The 16,128-nt window shown below is 46.5% G+C and overlaps 1 protein-coding gene across 1 annotated transcript in view; it reads left to right on the plus strand.

Moving 5' to 3' along the window:
- Positions 1 to 4,648: 4,648 nt before the first annotated feature.
- The window catches only part of Ehd3 (EH domain containing 3), a 42,366-nt gene continuing 30,886 nt past the window's right edge, over positions 4,649 to 16,128 (plus strand). The window contains exon 1 of the mRNA XM_020187220.2: positions 4,649 to 5,418. Within this exon, the coding sequence (XP_020042809.1) occupies positions 5,192 to 5,418 (227 nt within the window). The 5' untranslated portion in view covers positions 4,649 to 5,191. The remainder of the gene's footprint in view (positions 5,419 to 16,128) is intronic.

The following is a 16,128-nucleotide window of genomic DNA, read 5'->3' on the forward strand; positions in this document are numbered from 1 at the left end:
CTTGCCAGATGACTGCCTCATCGTCTTGGACTTGCCATCCTCCAGAACTGTGAGTCAATACATTTCTGATCATTAGAAATTACCCTGCCTCTGGTATTCTGTTAGAGCAACACAAACCAGACTAAGACAATAACTCAGCTTGAATCTCAACAGTAGGGCTGGCTGAACACTTTCCCCTCCAACTGAGGTCCACAAAATGAGTAAAATTCGGTACAAGGCAGAAGACACTCTACTTGGGAGACAAATGGTTTTGACATACAATTATAGTAAAGTGAAGTAACAGATGCATGGGAAAATATAGCTTGGAAGTGAAGGGAAGGAGCAGCATACCCTATTTATAGCCACTAGCTCAATTCTTCGGAACAGACAGAGGCTGAAGTGGAGCTGAGTCCTTATAGGGATGAATGGGCATGTGGCAGAAGGGTTTGGGTTTGGGAGAGACTGAGGCACTGAAGACAGGGTGCCAAGGAGTCCTGTGTGGGGGAGCAGTGGGGGATACATGCAAGGCTGAGAGGGCCCTCTGGGCTTCAAGGGCAGGTTGGGGCCAAGCTTGTGGCCAGTTGGCCCTGCTTGAATGGTACTTCCTATTCCTCTAACCTCCCCTCATCTGGCTCAGGCTTTAATTCCAGGTTACCATGGCAGTTTCCACCTTCTTCCTTTACCTTTGCCAAGGCCTTGGTGGTCTTGGTGAGAAACTGGAAGAGAAGAGAAAGGCCCCTGTTTCATGGTGACATTCACAAAAGGCTATGATGGACATCACAGATTCTATTAAGCAATTACATTCCTGGGAGCCAATGAGCCGCCATCCTCAGCTGGAACACAAATGAACAGAAGGGAGCTACTCAGTAGCTGATTAGGTGCTAGCTTATTAAGTAGCTTATTAAATATTAAGGTTATTAAGTATTTGCCTGATTCAACAGCCTGTTAAATAACTTATTAAGTAAGATACAGGACAACACCAAGTAGTGAGTGAAAGTAATAGTGATTATAATAGGAAGAGAGTGCTTTTAGTGGACCAGGCACAGCACTACACATGTTAGCTTCATTGTCCCCAACCCTGAAAAAATGCTGTCACCAGCTCCCTTGCAGAGACCGTGGAGCTGAGACTTGAGGGAGAAGCTGTTTCCCTATAAAGTCATGCAGCAAAGACATAGGAGGCACCAGGACTCTATGTAATACAGGCTGTCTGGGAACTCCCCTGTACTGTCAGGTGACAGCATAGGAGCTGCCTGCTGGTTTGGGAGAGGCACCTGTCAGGTGAGAAGCCTGGAGAAGCCAGAGTGGGTTAGACACAAAGGCTGCTGGAAAAATGTTGAGTGGGAAAGAAATTGAGTTCCAGAGGAACTACATAAACACGTATGCTTCTTATAAAGTTGTGTTTTATAAACTGCACAAGATGTTCTTCAGATATAAAAAGTAAGGCAATATGATACACTAAATTCAGGACGGGGTTCCCTCCAGAAGAGATGAGGAGGGGACAGGATAGAGAAGGACACATACAAAGACATAAATTATTGCCTGTGTGTCACTACTTTTTTACCTGGGCTGGCCTTTAACTGCCATATTCTCATCTCTCCTCTCTCTCTCTCTCTCTACTGAGGTTTAATTTCAGGGCCTTGCAAGTTAGGCAGGGGATCTCTCACTTCAGTCACACAACCCCAGGGCCGCTTTGCTTTAGTTTTTTCAGATAGAATCTTGCATTATGCCCAGACCAGCCTGTACCATGTTCTTCTTTATGCCACCTGAGTAGCTGGGATATCAGGCATGTACCACTATGCCCAATTTTACTGGTTAAAATTGGGGTCTCACTAACTTTTTGCCTGAGCTGGTCTCAAACCCAGAGCCTCCTAATCCCTGCCTTCAAGTAACTAGGTTTACAGGCTTGAATCACTATACCTGGCCCAAATAGCTTCTTTTGTAAAAGCTTCTTTTGTGTCTTTTGCCAATTTTTTTTTCTGTTGGAATGCCTTTGTTTCTTGTCATGTACAGGAATTAACTCTACATCTCAGGTATGCATTTTTTTGCTGTGTGTATTGTAAATATCTTTTCACTCTCATTTGTATCTTTAGTTAAACAAGAAGTTCTTAATTTTACTAGATCCAAACTTACTAATCTTTTTCATTTGTAATTTGTATTCTTGTGTCTTGCTTTAGGGATTCTTTCTGACCTTGTAATATATATGCATTCTCTATTGCAATTTCTCTGTGTGTGTGTGTGTGTGTGTGTGTGTGTGTGTGTATAAAACAGATTTATGTATTTGCTGGCTTTTTTTTACTGTGTCATTGCCCTATTGCTGTATCTGTGTTCTAAAACCACACTCTCTTAACCACTGCAACTTTGTAAAATCATCCACTAGGGCAAATTCCCCTCACTTAGTTTTCACTATTGCTGTTTTTCCCTCCTTCTCCCTCTGCTCATCTTCTTCTTAGACAGACTATCTAAGCTATTTTTGAAACATTGTTCCAAATACATTTTAGAAAGACATTATTAATTTCAATAGAAAACTGTATTTTGATTTAAATTATACCTATTAATTATTGAATCTATCAATTACATTATAAAGAATTCACATCTCTGTGGCATAGAATCCTCTCTTGTTGAACATGGCATGCCTCTCCTACTTATTTAGAACTTCTTGAGTGTTTTTTCATGAAGTTTTGATTGTTCTCCACCTAAAGGTTTCAGCCATCTTTTGTTAGATTTGTCCTTAGGTTTTTGTTCTTTGAAAATAGGATCTTTTTGACATTCTCTTTTATAACTTTTGCTAGTACATAGAAATGCTATTATTACATAGTTCCTTTTTAAGGATTGATTTTGGACTATTCAGAGATGAGACGGGTAGATATGTCAAGAGGCACTGGGTGAATTAGCTGCTCAGAGCTGCATTCAGTGGTACACAGTAGCTTACAAACATACCGAAATATTTCCATAATAAGACCCCCAGTTTCCTCCCTGCTACCCTGATCATACCTGCCACAGTGTGGGGCCTCCGGCCCTGCTCACCTGGGAAGGCTAGTGTCTGTTCTGATTACTCAACCCCATGCCCTGTGAGTTGTTAAATCTCTGCTGAATTACCGCTTAGGCTCACGAATGTTGGTGCTAATGCAAACACCAAGGGCGCAATATGGATCACAGTGGTTTCTCGATTGGAGCTGAAGGGAGCTCAGAAAGGTGATCAGTGTTGGGATTTAAGGAGGGAGTCAGGAGACCTGAGCTGTAACTAAGGAAATCCCACTCAGCACTCACCTGTGATGACCCCACAGAAATTCCCACAGCTTCAGTGAGTGCACTCCTGCACCTGCGGCTCCCACAAGCCCTTCAAGTGTAGCACACTTCTGCCTGAACACACATATGTATGCCAAATATACTCTTCTGATGCCCCAGTTAGTGGAAGAGCTTCTCCACCTGTCTTGGCCCTAGCAGTAGAAAATTCATAATCACCCTAGGCACCTCATCCTTCCTTCCTCTCTTTTACTGCTCACAAAGATCTATCAATTCTATGCCATAAAAATCTCTGGAATCTGACCTCATCTCCATCCCTTTGCTGCTATTCCCTGCCACTCTGAGTAGTTTCTTAGCCCATGGCTTCCAGCCTCTTGTTTCTGCACTTCTTCCTTGCCTGGCTCCCACCATCATCAGTCCTGCCAGGTCCATTTACTAGTCACCTCCATCTGCTGAAGGAAGGGTACTGGAAGCCCTCTGCCCTGGCAGGAAGGAGTGACTCATCACCACACCATTTAGAACAGTGCTAGTATGAGGCAGATAGACTTTGAGTTGCTTCATTATTGCATTTAAATTATCCATGAACAACAACACCCCTTTTCACCTACACCTGGCCATTATTCTACTCATTCTCCTTGGCATGATGCAGGAGATGATATGATCTGCCTCACAGACTTGCTGTGAAGTTTAGATGAAACAGTACTTGCCAAGATCCTAGTCCAAGCACCTGCCCATGGTGAACATTTTGTTAACATGACAATTATCAGTAAACATACTGTTATAGCTTTCTCATCACAGTTTGGCTCCTCCTTGGCATGCACAGGCATTCACACCTGGCGCTACTGAACCCTCTGCTCCAGCTATGCCAACTGCCTTGGACACACCAAGGCCTTCCACATCTCAGGCCTTTGCAAGGCTTTTTCCTTGGGCTGGAATGGCTTCCTTTCTTCCCTGGTCCTTCATTGAGGATCCTGCACACGTGCCTCCTGTGGAAATCTACAAGGAAGAGCAGATGCGCACCTGTGTATCCAGTCACCAATCTGTGTCTGCCCCATAATGTGGACTCAATACTTGTGTGTGTTGGGGTTGTTTTTTGTTTTTTGTTTTATTGGAATGAACAGAAACAGTTTTCATTTTACTCCACGCCTAGCAAAAAAAATTAGCTAGTGGACGTTCAGGTTATTTTATAACCTGGCATTTCTTTTCATGTCCCAAGAAAAATAGTCCCAATTACTAGAGTACCTGTGACCCTAGGGAATTGACCTCAGTAAACTAAAGTAACAGGATGTCAAAGCAGGGAGAGGGATGAGTAGGTTAACGCTGTCTTCGCAGCCGTCCCTGAGAGGGCGCTGTTCCCAAATCAAACCCCCAGAAAGAGGGACTGAAATGCCAGCGCGTTCCCACCGGACTCGGTCAGCATCCCTTTCCAGCCAGCGGCCATGGGGCCTCGCAGCGCCTGCCCACAGACATGGCGGCGCCCTGCCCGGCTTCGTGCAGCCAGAACCGCGGGGCCAGAGGGGCCTTGCCAGTACTCGGGGACTTCCTCCACGCGCCGGCTTCCTGCGGGGCTGGCATTTAAACGTGCGCCGGGGCTGCGGGATGCTGCTGCGGATGCGGAGCTGTCCGCAGGCTGAGCTTTGCTGCCTCCGTCGCCTCCCCTGACCCGCCTGGGCCCCGGGCATCACTTAGGCGCGCGCCTGGCAGGAGATCGGGGACCCCTCCCGCACTGGACCCGGTATCTGTCAGTGTCGTTGCAGGTTCGGCTGTCATTTCCAAGGCTGCCAGCCCCCTCCCGCAGTCCGGATCATCTCCCTCCCCGACCCGGCTGCCGATGAAGCAGGGGCTGGGCTGGGTCCAGCAGCAAGGGACCGCGCGCGCCCGGGCCATGGTGCGGCTGAGCCCCGCGCTCCGGTGAGGTGGCGGCGCGTCTCCAGCGCCTTCCCCAGGAGCCTTCCCCGCCGCCGCCGCGATGTTCAGCTGGCTGGGTACCGACGACCGCCGGAGGAAGGACCCCGAGGTCTTCCAGACCGTGAGTGAGGGGCTCAAAAAACTCTACAAGAGCAAGCTGCTGCCCCTGGAAGAGCACTACCGCTTTCACGAGTTCCACTCGCCGGCCCTGGAGGATGCGGATTTCGACAACAAGCCCATGGTCCTGCTGGTGGGCCAGTACTCCACTGGAAAGACCACCTTCATCAGGTGAGCCGACTCAGGGCCCCGCAGCCCACGCTGCCGCTCACCGCTGAGTCTGTTGGGTCATTCCTGGCCCCCACTCCTGTTTAGGGATAACTCTTTAGTTAAGGGCTCTCGAGAACTCCTTGAGTTCAGCCTCAAAAACGGATCCCACAATTTCTCTGCTGGTCTCCCTCCTTGTCCTACATGGTGTCTGTCCACTGTTCTTGGGCCTTGGTGAAGGTGGTCAGTTTGCAGTTCAAGTTCAGAATTATTCTTGTTCTCCCCATTTTCTGGACGATGAAACTGAGGTCCAGAAGGCATAAGTGGGAGAGCTTCTGGTTTCTGGAGCAGCATATGCTGCTGGGGATGTCTTTCACCCTCACTTTTTAGGGATTTGTCCTTGATGGCATTTTACTGGGCTCAGCACTTGCCTGGGGATCTTATGGTTGCAGCTGAGTTATTCTGATGGGTGTAGGCCTGGAAACGGGGGTGGGCTGGGACCCAGGGGCCCCCTTAGTGCCACTTGTCCTTTTATAATTTTCCTTCTCTATGGAAGAGTTCTGAGGTATATCTCTTGGAGTCTCAGCAGATGCAAAGTCCAGAAGCAGAATACTTTTAGTCATCTTAATTATTTTTCTTCTTTGATTGTAATGGCTCAATAATAATATTAAAACTTTTAGATGTGAAAGAATTATTGGCATTGCTTTCTCCAGCCCCTTGGTTTTGCAGGTGAGATAACAGAGGCAATAGAGAGATTAAGCGAATAGTCCAAAGCCACGTAACTGGTGGCCTCAGGACTGAGATGAAGTGCTAGATGGGTGTGAGGAGAGGGTTGGCTAAATGCCTGCAACTTTGAGGGTGAGTCATCCATTCATCCTGAATGACAGAATCCTTGGGGTGGAAAGATCCTCAGGAAGTCAGTTTGCCCAGCCCGCATTCAGAGAGGTCCCTATTTGCCCATCGCCAGAGTGATATGCATCCTTCCTATCTGTGGAGAACAGGCCCCTCTCCAGTCCTCAATGCTCACAACCTGCAAGGCCCCGCGTATAACCATTCCAAACTGTTGAGAGTGCTTGTGACCCTCTGTGTTGAGAGTCATGCTCCTACAGTGTGGGAATAAGATTTGGTGTCCGCCCCCAAAGTCAAGGGTACTCATCTCCTGCAGAGGGTTCCAAAGCAGGGGTCCTTTTGTTTCCATTCATTGGTTATTTGAGCATCGGCACCATTCAAAGCCAAGTACTTTGTTTATGAGGAGAGCAGCAAGATGACAGTCTGGTTACTAATTTTCTAGGTACTAATTTTCTCTGAGGCTAAGCTTGTAACCTAAGCCTTCTAGAAGCATGATGTGCGCCATGCGAACATATCATGTCTGAACAGAGCGCCAGGTCAAGTTTGTCTTTGTGGAATGGACAGCCTTGGGCTCAGCAGCTTCGAGAGGTCAAATAGTTTCTAAAGTTTACAACCTGGGGGTGAGAGTTTGTTGACTCTTGTATGTTTTATACTGTTAGAACTGAAAGGGCCCTTAAAGATTAACCTAACCCATTGCTTTTTTAATGTTTTTAAAGTTTAAAAATCTAATGAAAGCTGTGGATCTATCTTAGAAAAATACACATATACCCCAAGTTTATATATAATGTTGGTGGCTCAACTTGGCCACTAGGGGTTGAACCTCTGATCCAATCCCAGCTCCCCATTTTATTAAACATTCATTGTTGTCAAAGATGCTTCAGAGCTACCTGGGTTTTATACACGACTTCCTTTATGATCTCTGTGTTCCTCCTGGCTGGGTTTATGCCTCATGGGAAGCACGGGCCATTTGCAGATTGCTCCTGCCCTGCATGGCCCTACCTGGCCCTCTGGACATACCTGGTTATAACTCTCAGGACATCATGCCTCCTTCCCAGGGCGTGAGCATTTGTGAGGCAGCACCTGCGCCTTAGCATCTCCATGGTCTCAATTAAGGGAAGTTCCCAACAGACATCTAGCAGAAGGGGAGGGATGATGAGGAAAAGTGAGTGTTCCTAAAGGCAGGGTCCCCAGGCAGCAGACAGGTTTAAGTGCCTTTTGTCTGAGACACGCTCCTGGCTTTGCCTGAGTCATCGTGAGCTGTTACTGAGTCTACAAAAATGGCAGAGTTGCCCCAGACTATTCCTTATCTGAGGGAGACAGAAGGCGGGAGAGCACATGACTCTTCTTTCTTATCCTCTGAGTCCAAGAGTTCCCTTCCCCAGTCATGCCAGTCCCGAATTTAGCTCCTGCATCAATAGCTGTTTCCCCTCGCTGGGGGAGTCAACCAGCAGGATGGGGGGGGTGTAGCACAAGTTGCCTCCCAAGCCACATTATCCATTTGTCTTCTTATTGAATCCAGCTGTTTCTTTTCTTTTCATTGGAAAATGCAGAAAAGAATAAATTTGAAGAAGAGACAAATCATTGCCCATAACTCAGAATAAAGCATTTTATATACTATAAATATGTATTTATATACACATTTATATTTTATATACTATATATACACATTTATATATATTAATATATATTTATACATACATATATATACGTATATATATATATACATACATTTATTTCTCTCATATATATTTACCTTTCCAAGACTTTACCTGTTTTATACCACAGCTGAGATCATGTGATATGTGTAATTTTGTACGTTACATTTTTTTAACTCGTGGTATGAGCATTTCCCATGAAATCACTACTTTGATCAGCTATGCAATATTTTATTACCTGTGGTTGCAACTATGTACTTCCCTAACTGCTTGAGTGTTTCATGTCATCTCTAATTTGCTGCCATTGTAGAACTGCCCATAACATTGAACTGCTTTTACCAGATCCCCAGAAGAGGAATTACGAGGCCAAAGGTTGTACATCATTTTTGTTTGTTCTTATTTTTTTTCTTTTTTGAGTTAAGAGTCATATTTCGCTATTGCTTTCCAAGAGGGCAAGTGGGTCCAACAGCCCTTACCCAAAATGAACAAAGATGTCCTGGGGTAGGAAAGCATGCCATGCCTGGCTCTCACCCTCTCCCCTCCCTGCTTTCTTGCCTTGATTCTCGTCTCTGTTCCAGGCCTGAACCTGTGAGGGACCCTTCCCTTGGAAACAAAGACTTGCTTCTGATTTCCAAGGTTCTTGGCTTTTTGCCTCCTGAGTATCCATCCACTTTCAATTCTATGTGCTTGCCACAGGGTCTATTTCTTGTCTCAGGAAGAATACACAGAAAGGACATTCTTCTAATAACTAATTAATGTGCTATGATCTCTGCCTGAAATAACTTCCCTGGCCTAAAGCCCAGCCAGCAAGAATAATAAAATAAACAATAAATCGGCCTGGCCGCTGCGCTGTCCAACACAAGCTGCATCTTTGGAGTACAGTAGCTCTGTGTCCCTCCAGCCCTGGCAGCCTTTCCTCTTGCCTCTGCTATTTTTCTCCCTTCTCTCTCTTTCTCACTGCACACAAACTCAAACCCCTCCTCCTTTGATCACTGTCCCCCAGCCAGCCCTTCTCTCTGGCCACCTTCTGTGGCTCCTCTGTCTTCAGGTAGTGAAGGTGAAGAGACAGCTGCTCTGAGGAAGTGCTGAGGCAGCCCTGCTGACAGCCAGGTGCTGAGGAAGGCCTGAGTACTCCTGTGGTCTCCCTGGACTCTGACTCTGGCTGATAGGGCCTCTGAAGTGGAGGCCCCAGGGATTGGTGAGGAGTTTGGTGCTGCATAGGGAGGTATGGGTTGGTGTAGAGGTTAGCATGGCCCTATGTAGTGTGGTTTGGACTCCGAGGTATGAGCACGTGGTAGGCTGCTGGGGTGTGTGGTGCTCCATAATGAGGCCAACTCAGCTGGCCCTTTCAACCTCCCACACTGCAGGGACTCTACATCCTCCTCCAAAGGTGACCAACTCAGCATTTGTTTGTGGATACTCCATCTCTGATCACCCCTGCAGCATCCCCATCCAGGCATCACCCCAGGCTTTATAACTTCACCACCCTAGGAAAGATGGTTTTCTAGGAAGCCAAAGGGTTAAAAAAAGGGCGCTGCCATCCCACGAAGACCTACTGACTTCTGTAAAGCCCATCCTGCCAGCAACATTCCCTATACCTCTTCAGTCCCTTGCTACCCTCTGAAGGAAGTCCTTTTATTGCCAGGGCTCTGATCTGCTGACCTCAAACTGGGCTTAGTGAAAAGCCACCTGCTTATTCCAAGGCCTGGTTGTTACTTCAAAGAAGCAGAAGGCCCTAGGCCAGAGGAACTGTGCTGCCTGCCCAGGGTCTGGCTAAGGATCCACCTTGAAAGTCAGGTGTCTGGATCTGCACATACAGGAGAAGGTACACCTCTGGAGAAAGGTCTGCTTCCTGTTTCCACTGGCCATGGGACAAAGGTCCTGGACCAGGTTAGGTTAACAGAACCTAGGCTCTACCATTTCCTAGCCAAGAGACTGTTAGGAAGGCTAACCTAGGTCAGGCCACTCAGCCTTTCTGACTCCCAGTTTCCTCATCTGTGCAATGTGAATAGTAATAACTACCTCTCAGGGTTACTGTGGCGATTAGGAGGACACAGAACCAATTTAGCACCATTATGTTGCCTGCGGTTGTGTCATTCACTGCCCTTTTTCTAGTTGATTCTCTACCATAAGACTTGGAGGCTGACACCAGGAGGTGGGAGGCAGTCCCTCTCCACCATTCAGGATGAAGCGGAAGGAATCCTGCCTCTCCATTCCAGGTCTGGAGGAGGAGTATGATGCTGAGCTCTGTGCACAACCAGTAGTGCCCTGGTCAGGATTGCCTGTCGTTGTTGGGGCCAATAAGGGGAGGCTTGCAGAAGGATGGACGGCCTGGCCACTAAATTCTCCATGCTACAATTATTTTTTCCTGTGTCTGAGAGTATACTGTTCACCAGGAATAGTGGCAGGTGCTCTAGAGAACACAGAGCTAACTCATCTCAACTCAGCCATCAAGAGTCTCCTATACGCTACCTCATTTTGTGTCTTTGGGTACAGTATGGTCATCCTATGACCCTGTGAGGCCAACAAGACAAGTATTATCCAGATCCCATTTTAAAACTGAAGTACCAGTGGCTTAGGGACCCAGTGATACAGATGCATGGCACAAATACCTGTAATACAGGCAGACGGTGAGGTGGGCTTTCAGAGTATACCTGAATGATGTGCAAAGTAAGAGCTGTGAGATATTTAGGGAAGAAAGTGAGAATATCTGATTTGGGGGCAAGGTGGGAAGGAATCAGTTAAGACTTCACAAACAGGCATTTGAACTGGGTTTGGAGACTATACAGGAATTTGACAAGTGCCTACAGGTAGCACCAAGGAGGTGTTCATTTTCTCTAATTATTGTCTGTGCCACTGTGGGCTAATGCTTTTCTAAAACCCTTGCATATTACCTCAAACTTTTTCACTTTCTGACTGAGATTGTTAGAAACCAAGTATTTCCTCATTTTATAAACTAGGGAGATAGACCACGGCTGTTGGCCTTTTGGGTAACTTGTCCAAGGTCAAGTTGGTGATGGAGAGAGCATATTCTTCAGCGGAGCCAAGGCACCTAGCCTACCCTGAAGCCTCCAGCAGCTGTATTTGTGAACCCATGTGGGGAGCTGATTATGAGAAGTCTATGAGAACTTGACATAAGCACAGTTGTGCTCAATGATCTACAGGCTGAGTTTGGCCCCAGCCTCAGAAGAGAGCAAGAGGCAAAAATGCAGCACAGCTGCTTTTCCTAAATTGTTTACTTTTGGAGAAGTAGAGAGCAGGTTTCTCTTGTTCCAATGTCAAGACCACTCCCAGAGAACTGTTGCTCCACCCCCTTGTTTACCACTGGATATAAAAGACTCACTGAAGGAGGACATAAGGTTTTTTGATGGAGGTTTTTTAATGGGAGTTAATTGCTTGGCAGGCTACTTTTGAGAATGACACTGCTGCTGGTGAGTTATGCTAGAGATTAAAGAAAGCATGGGACAGTGCGAGTCTAAGGAAAGAGACTTTATAGAATAGAAAAGAAGCAAGGTTTTAAAGAACAGAAAAGAAGAAAGACTTTGGAAGTAAGGTTTTAAAGAATAATAGAAAAGAAGCAAAGTAAAAGAAGAATTATTAGAGAAAAGAAGCAACAAGGCTGTTGTGTGTCTCCATCCGAGCGCCCAGCACATCTGCTTCCAACTTTCTGCATGTCTTATCTTCTAAAGTTTGTCTTTTCTGCATCTCCAGTCTCCCCCAGCTAGGTCAGCAGGAACAGGAGCTCACTACACCCCAACCCCACTATTTCCTCCTCCTGGTCGTAGTCCCAACAATAGCCCAGGGTCCGGGCCTCCCTTTTGTGCAGGTAAGTGCTTGGAAGGAAAACTGGGTTGAGATTCTTGGCTCCATGCTTTGCCCTGGGTACTTAGGTCTCCAGTGAAGCAGGCCACCTACTTAGATTGTCAGCCAAGCAGGGCACAAAAAATGAAGACAATATTATAAAATAATTTTTACTCGAGAAACATGAAGAAAAGTAGTCCTCATGGGAGAAGTCAGAATTGCTTTGGGCTTCTCCATACCTATTTTATGGTTTAGCATTTATTTATTTTGCATTAGATTGCAAGGGAGAGAGGACTCCAGAATCTTTTCAGCTCTTCAGACCTCTAAGTATGTTAAGTTGACCCTGAACTTAGGCATTTTATACCTCAACTTACTCAACTGCAAATTGAAATAATGCTGCCATGTCACAGAGCCTGTAGGGTTGATTAAATGGAATGACACAGGTAAAGGACCCAGAGCAGCACTGGTCACATGGCAGAGGCTCAGCCCATCCTGTCCCTCCTCATTTGTGCACCCCCCCCCACCAAGCTAGTCCCACCCAGGCTTGAATTAACTTTTCTTTTTTTACATGTCTGTGGGAATGTTTTCACCCAGCAACAGAGGCGATCTGTCTTGCTTCTCACAAAAAAAAAGCAGTGCATGAGATTCCTCAATAGATTTTCCTTTCTGGACACAGTGGTGGCTTTGTTTGAGGGGTGCCCGGTGCTGCAAGCCATACCAAATGTCCCTGAGAATTCACCCAGCTCCAGACTCTCTGCCTGGCCCAGCCGTTCCCCTGGACTTGCTAGTAGCCTTGTTAGACTCTATCTTTCCCCAGTCCCACACACGGTCAGCAAGTTTTGGGTCACGTGAACTTATCAGGGCAGCAGTATCAGCCCAAGGCCCTTTGCCTGGCTGCCCCAGGTGGTGGCTCCATAACTTCCCAGGAAGCCAACCTGTTTGGCAGGTTGCCCTTTGTTCATCTGCTGAGAACAGCATGTCTCCCAGGGATGGAATTTGAGATGCCTGTGTGAAGAAGAGACCTCAGCAATGATGTTTGGCTCTATTCATTCTGGGCATTTTTGAGGCTGGTTCTTTCCACCCTTCTCTATTTCTGTTGTCCCTGGAACTTTTGGTACAAACTCCCAGCCCCAATCCACACTTGCCTCACCCTCTACACGAGCCTGCATAACACTTCTCAGCCAAGCACTCACTGTCCAGGTCACAGCATTGACCTCTTGGGGAATCTTGGCCCTACCATTTCTAAGTGTCCTTATAGAGCCCACAGGTGACTGCTCCGGTCACCTGATAGCAACAGCTTTTGTGTGTCACCCTGAAATCAGTGAGGCTGAGCCATGCACCTAGGAGCTGATGTTTATGGAGGTGAATACATCCCTGAGTTTCTGAGCCCCAAAGCCTCCTCTTTCCTCTTAGGCCCGGCCAGCCTCTTGCTAAACCATATTCTTTTATGGCCTTTTTTGTCCCCTTCCTCATTCTAGTTCTATGTGGAGCCCAGTCCTTTTGGCCTGGCCCCAAAGGTGGCTGCATTTCCCATCCAAAGAGAGGCCTGAGGCAGGCAAGAAGGCTGATCCCCAGAGGGAGGTACTGAGGTTCACAGTGGTTCAGTGCCTTCTGAAGGGCATGGCTGGCATGGTTAGAGAACCCAAAGTGCTGGCCCCAGGCTGGTGAGGTCCCCTGCCTCTCCCTGGAGGCCCCAAAGGTGAAGACTCACAGAGAAAGCAGGAAGCGCTGCCTAATGCTGCAGTTCTTGTTTTTATTCTCACCACATCCCCAGTGCCAACCCTCAAAATGATCCTCTGACCAAAGGAAATCCTGCCTTCACACTCCTGGTTGTTGGACGAGGGTCTTGGATGGACGAGGGTCTTGGATGTACGAGGGGCTTCCCAAGGAAACCCAAAACCTTCCTGCATGGCTCCTGGCAGGCACCTCTCCCAGGCAGCAGCGTTCCAGGCTCTGAACAGATCAACAGCTTCCTCAACTCAGTATTGGGCTGCCACAGCTTCTTGTCAGGCTCCTTGGGGACAGAGGGCATAGCAACCAGATTTAAACTGCCATGGGTCTGTGAAGTTAAGTGCAGCAACAACTGCTTCCTGAAGGCGCAAGTAGCATGTCAAGGACTTAGAGGAAACCCAGTGAGCCTCTCTGACCCTGCCCACCTTGGGGAAGCACAGGATAGCTGGGAACCGGGTTTGGGCCAGGGAGACTCAGCCTCTGGCCCCAGCTCTACCCTGCCCACCTGGAAGCTTGAGCAGTTCTCCAGAGTGGTTTTCTCAAAGTCAAAGACAGTGGAAGAGGGGAGGATTTGGTGTCAGACTGACAGGGGCTTGGGTTTCAGCTCTGTGACTGGCTGTTTAACTTTGAGGAAGCCACATGACCCCTTTATATCTTGGTCTCCACAGGAGCTGCCTACAGGACCTTTTTCTGTGCAGTGTGACAATGTTGTTGACAAGCTGTTTAGAATAATGTCGGTCGTGTGGAAGTGGTTATTATCAGGAAAATGAAAGGGTTGGTGCGGTTCTGGTTATCAACCCTGGCTGCATGTTCAAATTGAACAGAGAATTTCTAAAGAGTAGCAACTGCTAGGGTCTTGCCCTGACCAAACAATTCTGAGCCTCTGATTGGGGTCCCACTAACTAATACTCCACAGGGTCTTGAATGCACAGCAGGACTGAAGACATGGAGAGAGATCTCCAGGTTCCCTTCCAACTTAGCAGTGTCCGTCTGAGCATGAACACAGGCCCCAGAGGTTGTAATAAGGAGGGAGTTCTCAGTGCTCCCAAGGCTCACCTCATGGGTCTATGTTTCTTTTTTTTATTATTTTGTTATTCATATGTGCATACAAGTCTTCGGTCATTTCTCCCCCCTGCCCCCACCCCCTCCCTTACCACCAACTGCATGCCCTCCTCTCCCCCACCCCTCAATAAACAGCAGAAACTATTTTGCCCTTATCTCTAATTTTATTGAAGAGAGAGTATAAGCAATAATAGGAAGGAACAAGGGTTTTTGCTGGTTGAGATAAGGATAGCTATACAGGGCATTGACTCACATTGATTTCCTGTGCGTGGGTGTTACCTTCTAGGTTAATTCTTCTTGAACTAACCTTTTCTCTAGTTCCTGGTCCCCTTCTCCTGTTGGCCTCAGTTGCTTTTAAGGTATCTGCTTTAGTTTCTCTGCGTTAAGGGCAACAAATGCTAGCCAATTTTTTAGGTGTCTTACCTATCCTCACCCCTCTCTTGTGTGCTCTCGCTTTTATCATGTGCCCAAAGTCCAATCCCATTGTTGTGTTTGCCCTTGATCTAATGTCCATGTATGAGGGAGAACATAGGACTTTTGGTCTTTTGGGCCAGGCTAACCTCACTCAGAATGATGTTCTCCAATTCCATCCATTTACCAGTGAATGATAACATTTCGTTCTTCTTCATGGCTGCATAAAATTCCATTGTGTATAGATACCACATTTTCTTAATCCATTCGTCAGTGGTGGGGCATCTTGGCTGTTTCCATAACTTGGCTATTGTGAATAGTGCTGCAATAAACATGGGTGTGCAGGTGCCTCTGGAGTAACCTGTGTCACAGTCTTTTGGGTATATCCCCAAGAGTGGTATTGCTGGATCAAATGGTAGATCAATGTTTAGCTTTTTAAGTAGCCTCCAAATTTTTTTCCAGAGTGGTTGTACTAGTTTACATTCCCACCAACAGTGTAAGAGGGTTCCTTTTTCCCCGCATCCTCGCCAACACCCGTTGTTGGTGGTGTTGCTGATGATGGCTATTGTAACAGAGGTGAGGTGGAATCTTAGTGTGGTTTTAATTTGCATTTCCTTTATTGCTAGAGATGGTGAGCATTTTTTCATGTGTTTTCTGGCCATTTGAATTTCTTCTTTTGAGAAAGTTCTGTTTAGTTCACTTGCCCATTTCTTTATTGGTTCATTAGTTTTGGGAGAATTTAGTTTTTTAAGTTCCCTATATATTCTGGTTATCAGTCCTTTGTCTGATGTGTAGCTGGCCAATATTTTCTCCCACTCTGTGGGTGTTCTCTTCAGTTTAGAGACCCAGATATGAAGCCACACAACTATAACCAACTTGTCTTTGACAAAGGAGCTAAAAATATAAGATGGAGAAATAGCAGCCTCTTCAACAAAAACTGCTGGGAAAACTGGTTAGCAGTCTGCAAAAAACTGAAACTAGATCCATGTATATCACCCTATACCAATATTAACTCAAAATGGATCAAAGATCTTAATATCAGACCACAAACTCTAAAGTTGATACAGGAAAGAGTAGGAACTACTCTGGAGTTATTAGGTATAGGTAAGAACTTTCTCAACGAAACCCCAGCAGCACAGCAACTAAGAGATAGCATAGATAAATGGGACCTCATAAAACTAAAAAGCTTCTGTTCATCAAAAGAAATTTTCTCTAAACTGAAGGG

Source organism: Castor canadensis, chromosome 12, assembly GCF_047511655.1.
Source record: "Castor canadensis chromosome 12, mCasCan1.hap1v2, whole genome shotgun sequence".
Taxonomy (NCBI): Eukaryota; Metazoa; Chordata; class Mammalia; order Rodentia; family Castoridae; genus Castor; species Castor canadensis.